The following is an 8940-nucleotide window of genomic DNA, read 5'->3' on the forward strand; positions in this document are numbered from 1 at the left end:
AGAATACGGAGACAAGGAGAAAAACACGGAGAAAAAAAATTGAATAGTGTTCAGTCAACGGTCAATCAATATATATATATATATATCATCATCGTTTAACGTCCGCTTTCCATGCTAGCATGGGTTGGACGATTTGACTGAGGACTGGTGAAACCGGATGGCAACACCAGGCTCCAGTCTGATTTGGCAGAGTTTCTACAGCTGGATGCCCTTCCTAACGCCAACCACTCAGAGAGTGTAGTGGGTGCTTTTACGTGTCACCCGCACGAAAACGGCCACGCTCGAAATGGTGTCTTTTATGTGCCACCCGCACAAGCCAGTCCAGGGGCACTGGCAACGATCTCGCTCGAAAATCCTACAGGAGCCAGTCAGGCGGTACTGGCAACGGCCACGCTCAAAATGGTGCATCTCATGTGCCACCCGCACATGAACCAGTCCAGGGGCACTGGCAACGATCTTACTTGGCTTGCCGGGTCTTCTCACGCACAGCCCATTTCCAAAGGTCTCGGTCCGTAGTCATCGCCTCGGTGAGGCCCAATGTACGAAGGTCTTGCCTCACCACCTCAGCCCAGGTCTTCCTGGGCCTACCTCTTCCACGGGTTCCCTCAACTGTTAGGGTGTGGCACTTTTTCACGCAGCTATCCTCCTCCATTCTCACCACATGTCCATACCAGCGCAATCGTCTCTCTTGCACGCCACAACTGATGCTTCTAATGTTCAGCTTTTCTCTCAAGATACTTACACTCTGACGGGTATTCACATTGACATTACACATCCAACGGAGCATACTGGCTTCATTCCTTGCGAGCTTACGTATGTCCTCAGCAGTTACAGCCCATGTTTCACTGCCATGTAGCATGGCTGTTCGTACGCATGCGTCATACAGTCTGCCTTTTACTCTGAGTGAGAGTCCCTTTGTCGCCAGCAGGGGTAAGAGCTCTCTAAACTTTGCCCAGGCTATTCTTATTCTAGCAGCTACACTTTCAGCGCACCCACCCCCACTACTAACTTGGTCGCCCAGATAGCGGAAGCTATCGACTACCTCTAGTTTTTCACCCTGGAATGAGATAGAAGTTGTTTCCTGTTTGTTTGCAGTCTTTATTGCACCTGAACATCTGCCACAAACAAAAACTAACTTGCTAGTTAACCTGCCTTTGATGTTGCTGCACCTCTTATGTGTCCATAGCTTGCACCGGGTACATCTTATAGAGTTACTACCTACTCCTTTTCTACATACTGAGCAGGGCCATCTACCTGAAGGGGTTTGTGTTTTATCTACCTTCCTACTTATTAGGATTTTGGTTTTAGCTAGGTTGACTCTAAGGCCCTTCAATTCTAGACCTTGCTTCCACACCTGAAACTTCTCCTCTAGTTCTGATAGTGACTCCGCAATTAGGGCAAGGTCATATATATATATATATATATATATATATATATATATATATATGTGTGTGTGTGTGTATCTTTGTGTGTCGGTGTTTGTCCCCCTAACATTGCTTGACAACCGGTGCTGGTGTGTTTACATCTCCGTAACTTAGCGGTTCGGCAAAAGAAACCGATAGAATAAGTACTAGGCTTACAAAGACTAAGTCCTGGGGGTCGATTTTCTCGACTAAAAGGTGGTGCTCCAGCATAGCCGCAGTCAAATGACTGAAACAAGTAAAGAAATAGAGATCGTGTATCACAGAAATGTCCTGATATGGATGGATGGATGGATGGATGGATTTGGAGGGGTGGGCGGAGGGAGGGAGAGACAGACAGACAGACAGACAATGTATGTATGCCATTGTTTTTGTTTTTCAGGTTTTGATTTTCTAACAAAATAATCTGTATGTTGGATTTTGTGTTTTCTTTTTTCCAGGCACGTCATGTTTCTCCCAGCGACACAGTGCTATTGTACAATATTGCATTGGTGCAGCAGAAGCTTGCAATGTCAATACTGAAGGACGAGAAAAGTAACCTGAAAGCTGTGTTGAGTGCAGTTGAGGACCTGAAACTGGCTCACAGGTAAACTCTTTACACAATAGCTCATCCTTATTGCCTGTGTCCAGATAAAGATGGTTGTGTATATCTGATCAGTTAGTACTATATATATATATATATATATATATATAATTCTCCTTTTTGGTGAAATATTGCAACCTGTTATTGTTGTCATTTAACCCCCAAATCAACCTTGATCAAACAGGCCTTTTGATCAAAGATGTTTCATTAACAACCAATCCTTCTATTTTTTTTATTTTTTATCTAGAACTACATTCTGTGAATCCAGGGGTTTTCAACCATCTTTTACCTATGGATCCCTTTGATAGCTATTTTATTCTGGTGCCCCCTCCCCCCTATAGCTATTCAGTGTTTAAAAACTATGCAATAGTTTTTTTATACAATAGACATACAATAGGAATACAAAATACAAAATGGCTGATAGTTAGCACGGTGAGACACACATAAGAAAGAAGAAAGCAAAGGACCACTGATGAGGTCACAGAAGTGTGACGAAAGAACTCTGGCTGAAATAGGATTAATGTAATGTAATGTAATATAAAGCTGGAGCAAATTAACACCAAATATACAGTGCGTGTGTTTTTATTGGCTAAACTGGCAATATCACCATCCCCAAGTACAACAACGTTTAAAAACTAGTTTTCTAGAAACTTCTTTCAAGATTCCTATTTTGTTTTTCACTTGTGTAAGTTATGTAAAATGTGAGAGCAAGAAACCTAATTGTTTTTCTTGCAATACATACAAATACATACATCTAAAGCAACATTTTTTCAAGGGTTCTTAAAATACTATTGTAGCTTTCCATGCTAGCATGGGTTGGACAATTTGACTGAGGACTGGTGAAACCAGATGGCTGCACCAGGCTCCAATCTCATTTGGCAGAGTTTCTACAGCTGGATGCCCTTCCTAACGCCAACCACTCAGAGAGTGTAGTGGGTGCTTTTACATGCCCCCGGCACGAAGGCCAGTCAGGCGGTACTGGCAACGACCTCGCTTCGAATGTCCAACCAACGTAAATCTCTATCAGTGAGGATTTCTATTATACATGGCAGTCCATAAAGATCAAGTAGACAAATTACATGCTTAGCTGTATTTTGTTCATCCTTTCAGGGTTGATAACCTAAGTACCAGAGTGGTCAGTGTAATCAACCAGTCCCTTTCCTCAACATTGCTGGCCTTGTGACAAAATTTGAAACCAGTATTTTACTGACTTGATGTTACCGTTGTTGTTTTTTTATTCCAGATACTTCATGTATCTCGGTCAACATGGAGACCGTATGAAGTTTGACCTGGCACAAGCTGCCATAGAAGCAGGGTAAGGCTTCCTATATTTGTCCTGTTTTTTTTTTTGTATTTTCTAGTGTCAGGGACACTCTGGCCTGGAAGATGCAACTCTAATTTTAACTTGAAAAATTTTGCCAAAAAGACAAACATAAAAACAAACTTTACCAATATCTACTGTTGGTAATTTACCAACTTAGCAGCATTTCTTCTGCCCTTTCATTTTAAGTTCAAATTCCACCAAAATCACATAACCTTTCATCCTTTCAGGACTGATAAAATAAGTAGCAATCAAGTACTGGGGTCAGTGTAATGAACTAGACCCTCCCACAAAATTTCATACATTGTGCTTATATAGTAAAAAGGCTTTTATAACACTGTTGTAACTGTATGCTTTTTTAAAGAACTGATTCATGCTCTGTGAAAAAGATTTCAAGCTGAAATTGTAATGTCACTATAAAGTTATGAAGTTACAACTTCACAGTTTCGTTCGCTGCATTCAAACAAGGGTTGCTTATGTAGAAAATCTATTTTATATAATAGAGAGGTTTTGTGTGATAGCATTTTAATAAAGTTTGCTGTTCTGGTTCTTGTTTTATAGGCAATGTCATGATTTGCTGAGCCAAGCCCAATACCATGTGGCCAGAGCACGACAGATCGATGAACAGGAGAAGGAAGTTAGGAAACAACAGGAGCAAGCCAGAGAAGCCCATCACCAGAAACAGCAACAGATCATTGTAAGTTTTTCACATCTTGCATTTGTTATTATTACCTCTGCCTTAGGAAAGGCAGAGGAATTGTTTTCAGTTGCATTTGTTTGTTTGCCCATGGACAAGATATCTTGAGAACCACTGGATGAATTCAGATGAAACTTTGAGGGATGTTTGGCCTCATGACTGGCATAAACTGATTAGATTTTGGGATCGATCCGGTACTGGACAAGGATTCTGGATTATTTTTCCTGTTTTTTTTAATATTTTTTTTTACTCATACTCTGGCTCCATATCTCTGTCAATAACTAATTCTCTCTCTGTCCTATTTTTTTTCAAGATGGAAAGGCAGAAAGAGAAAGAAGAAAAGGAGAGACGTCTAGCAGAACAGCGTGCTGTTATTGTACAGAAGGCCAAGAAACTGGCTCAAGAGGTTGAAGCAGCCGAGGAGGAGAAACCCAAACGCAAGGTAAGAAGTTTGCTTCCCAACCACACATGGTTTCGGGCTCAGTCCCACTACATGGCACCTTGGGTAAGTGTCTTCTACAATAGCCCCAGGTCGGTCAAAGCCTGAGGTGGAGGAAGAGAACTTGGTAGGTGGAAACTGAAAGAAGCCTGTTTTGTACATGTGTGCGTTACAGTTTCCTTGTCTTTGCATCAAATGGTAGTTGTAAAATGATTGTTATTGTCATACAACCAGTGTTGTTCATTCCCAGTTTTCAGCAAAGACATTTCTGAGCATGGGAAACATTACCTTACAAGTGAATGTTGGCAACAGGATGGGCATCTGACTGTAGAAAGTTTGCCTCGATAAACTCTGTCCAACCCATGCAAGCATGGAAAATGGTCATTAAAATTATGAAAATCATATATATATATATATGTGGGTGGGTGGGTGTAAGAATGGGTTTCAGGGTTGAAAATGCACTGGCTTTTAAAACAAAATGCTTAAAATGCTTTTTTTTTTTTTTTGTTTTACAAATTTATTAAAATCTCATACCAGTTTCAACAATTTTTGTTTTTCAGTGGTAAATATATAAAAAAGTAAAAGTTTATGAGAAAATGAATGTACAGGACAAAATTTCATAGCAATAAAATAAGCTAAAAAAAGAAAAAACCCAAATATTCAACGAAGTTCATGGTAATAGGAAATGATAAAAGTTGAAATGTTCGGATTTCATAATAATACTTGATTGAGAAGGGTTTGATAGGTTTCAAAGTAATAAGTTATATTAGCAATTAGGATAGGATGAAGTTTTAAAATAAGTAAAACAATTTTTACCAGTTCTGTCACAGTTTAGGAAGGAGAATTGTTCATCTCTTGCTCTGCTGCTGCTGGAAGCCATTTGTGTGTTCGAGATAAGTCTGCCAGATTACTAACCATAGGATCATAAGTTCAATCCTTATTACACACATTGTATTATATTACTGAGCAAGGCATTTTGCATTTCTTCATCCAAATTTCCATGTCTGAACAAAAGCCCATGATTTCTTACTAGTGTGAGAGCCTTTATGCATTGTTCAATCTGTTAGAAATAGTAGTTAAATTTCCCTCGAATTACACTATCATCATTAAAAAAAAACAGATATTTTAAATAAGAAATAAGGTAGTCCTACATGCTGAAAAAGCAGGCTAGGATGGTTACAGATGCTTTCCAACATAGGTCTGCATGAAGCAAAACAACAGCAGCCATGTTTCACTGCCGTTTGATAGCCCAATGGACAATTGTCGGAATTACAAATTTCACTTGCCCTGCATCATTAACCCATTAGTGTTTAAACTGGCCAGATGTGGCCTCTCGCACCAACCCTATAATATCATTCTAAAAATTAACAGTTGCCTCATCAAAATCTCAGAGCTATAAGATAATGTATAATTAATTCAAAAGAGTGTGAATAAATAAGCAGAACATTTGACAGAATAATCTGAAGGCTAAAGGGTTTAAGTTGACCAAATTAAGGGCCAGCTATGAGTATCTCCCCTTATTCTCAAACCGGACCAAATTAATTCTCACAAAACAAAATTAAGGCCAGTATTGGGTCTGTCACCCAAACTTCACACCCAGTTAAATTAGGGCTAGCTCTGGGTCTCTGCCCCGATTCTCATACCCAGTTAAATTAGGGCTAGCTGTGGGTCTCTGCCCCAATTCTCACACCTAACTAAATTAAGACCAGTTGTAGGTCTCTGCCCCAATTCTCACACCCAGTTAAATTAGGGCTAGCTGTGGGTCCCTGCTCAGTCTTCATATGCCGTTTAATAGGAGGAGGAATCTTTTTTAAAAAATGTTTTTCTTTTTTTTTCTTTTTTTTTTTTTTCACAGAAAAAGAAATATGACGATGAGATCGTGACAGATGGTTCCGGTGATGAAATGCCACGTAAGAAGAAGAGACGTAAGGGTGGCGGCAGTGGATCAGAAGAGATGGGATCTGATGGCGAAATGAAGAAGAAGGTGAAACGAAAGAGAAGGTTGGTGATTATGATGATGATGATGATGATGTTGTTGAATAAGTTACATTGGATGTTATCTGTGATGCTAGTGATGCGGTGATGATAGGCATGAGTGAAAGATGGTGAGAATCAGATATAGATAATGGGGAGGGAGTAAGACTAACGACAGTGATGGACAAAGGTGTTTATCTGTTGCTGATGATGATGAGGGTGGGGTTTTGGTGACAACAGTGTATAACATTTTTTTTTTTTTGTGTGTATGTGTGTCGGTAAGTGTTTTTTCTGTTCCCTTCAAACTTTGCTTTTCTGACCTGGATATTAATGTTTTGAAACAGACTTATTTTCCATTACATTTCAAACAGATTCAGCACAGAGTTGCTGAAGCAGAAATATCGTTATGGCAAATATTCTGCTCAATACCACAGATTTACTTGTCAGTTGCTTGACCTGAAACCAGTTGAGCATGTCCCTTAGTGGCTGACGATATGTGCATCTCTGATCATGAGCAGAAGTAGTGGGGGAGCATCATAGCCATGTGTTGAGAGGGATTCTTTGGGATTTGAATAAATGTAAGAAAAGCAAAGTTTGAAGGAAATATTAACCATTTCTCATATTTTCTAGCAGTAAGCAAATAGGAAATAACAGTTGCTACCTAAGGATAATAATTGTATTACACAGTGTGACCAAAGCTGGCAAAAGTTATGATACGAATAATCTTTTCTACTCTAAACACAAAGCCCAAAATGTTTGTGGGGAGGTGGTCAGTCAATTAGATCGACCCCAGTATGCAACTGGTGCGTAATTTATCAACCCTGAAAGGATGAAAGGCCAACCAAAACCTCCTGAGTGGATGATTGAAACTGAAAAAAGCCTGTCATATATGTGTGTGTGTCTGGTTGTCCCCCCCCCCATCACTGCTTGATAACCAGTGTTGGTGTGTTTACGTCCCTGTAACTTAGCAGTTTGACAAAAGAGACCAACAGAATAAGTGCTAGACTCAAGGAAAAAATCCTGGGCTTGATTTGTTCAACTGAAACAAGTAAAAGAATAAAAGAACATACATGCTAATACCTACTTTATGAAATGTGTAACCTCTGCCTCCACTGTGTGATGTGATGGAAATTGGTGGCGTCAGCTCTGTGAGTATTTCTTCCCTAAATTGTCTTAACTTTCTTTGATTTCAGGCCACCGAAAGAGCCGCGTCAGCGAAGACCCCGCCAACTGAAGGAGTCGAAAAGGAAACTCCGATTGGAGGAGGATGATGGCTTGACAGCTAAACAGAGGCGTAAAGTTGTGTCGAAGGCACTCATTTCCTCAAGCGAAGGCAGTGATTCTGATGATGGAGAAAAACTACAGATTGACGAAAAGTTAGTTGCTGTCTTCATTTATTATATATATATATACACTTGGTGTTTTTCTTTGATGTCTTAAAATTTATGTAGGAAGTTTTTAGCTTCTGTGTCTCTCATCTCTGTCTGTCCATGTGAACTAGATTAGCATTAATCAGGTTACCCAAGAAAAGTTAGTATCTATCTCCATTTATTATACAGGGTGTCCACAAAGTCTAGGTACATGGAGTAAATGAAATCATAACATAAACAATTAAATATAAGAAGTAATAATCTCATATATGTTGTGTGTGTTGGCACTCCGTCGCTTACGACGTTGAGGGTTCCAGTTGATCCGATCAACGGAACAGCCAGCTCGTGAAATTAACGTGCAAGTGGCTGAGCACTCCACAGACACGTGTACCCTTAACGTAGTTCTCGGGGATATTCAGCGTGACACAGTGTGACAAGGCTGGCCCCTTTGAATTACAGGCACAATAGAAACAGGAAGTAAGAGTGAGAGAAAGTTGTGGAGGAAGAGTACAGCAGGGTTCGCCACCATCCCCTGCCGGAGCCTCATGGAGCTTTAGGTGTTTTCGCTCAATAAACACTCACAACGCCCGGCCTGGGAATTGTGACCACGAGTCCGCTGCCCTAACCACTGGGCCATTGCGCCTCCACAATAATAATTTCTTAAAGTATGTGTTAATCCCCATGTGGGTACATGGAGTAAATAAAATCATAACATAAACAATTAAACATAAGAAATAATAATTTCTTGAAGTATGTGTTAATCCCCATGTACCCAGACTTTGTGGACACCCTGTATATACACTTGATGTTTTTCTTTGATGTCTTAAAAATTATGTGGGATGTTTTTAGTTTCTTTATCTCTCCTCTCTGCCTGTCCATGTGAACGAGATTAGTATTAATCAAGTTTTCCCAATCTAAACTGAAGTATTAATTGAACCAGTGAGGGAGTCGTCACTTGTCATGCTGGAATTAGCAGCAAAATCTCCCTAAAACTTAAATCGTCTTAAAAAGGACCAGTGGATTATATAGTCCTGGACATATGCTTAAAAAGAAGGAATGGTCATTGATATCTATTTGATCAGAACTGAGTAGAACTTATCACTAATTATTAGTGGTAGAATTGAAATGTGTGCAC

The 8940-nt window shown here is 39.9% G+C and overlaps 1 protein-coding gene across 1 annotated transcript in view; it reads left to right on the forward strand.

Moving 5' to 3' along the window:
- LOC106877440 (RNA polymerase-associated protein CTR9 homolog) overlaps positions 1-7890 on the forward strand; it is a 38199-nt gene extending 30309 nt beyond the window's left edge. Inside the window, exons 18-23 of the mRNA XM_089340907.1 lie at positions 1862-2007; positions 3248-3319; positions 3887-4022; positions 4336-4464; positions 6317-6462; positions 7629-7890. Of these exons, the coding sequence (XP_089197033.1) occupies positions 1862-2007; positions 3248-3319; positions 3887-4022; positions 4336-4464; positions 6317-6462; positions 7629-7875 (876 nt within the window). The 3' untranslated portion in view covers positions 7876-7890. The remainder of the gene's footprint in view (positions 1-1861; positions 2008-3247; positions 3320-3886; positions 4023-4335; positions 4465-6316; positions 6463-7628) is intronic.
- Positions 7891-8940: the final 1050 nt, after the last annotated feature.

This window comes from Octopus bimaculoides, chromosome 24 (genome assembly GCF_046866305.1).
Source record: "Octopus bimaculoides isolate indiv1 chromosome 24, ASM4686630v1, whole genome shotgun sequence".
Taxonomy (NCBI): Eukaryota; Metazoa; Mollusca; class Cephalopoda; order Octopoda; family Octopodidae; genus Octopus; species Octopus bimaculoides.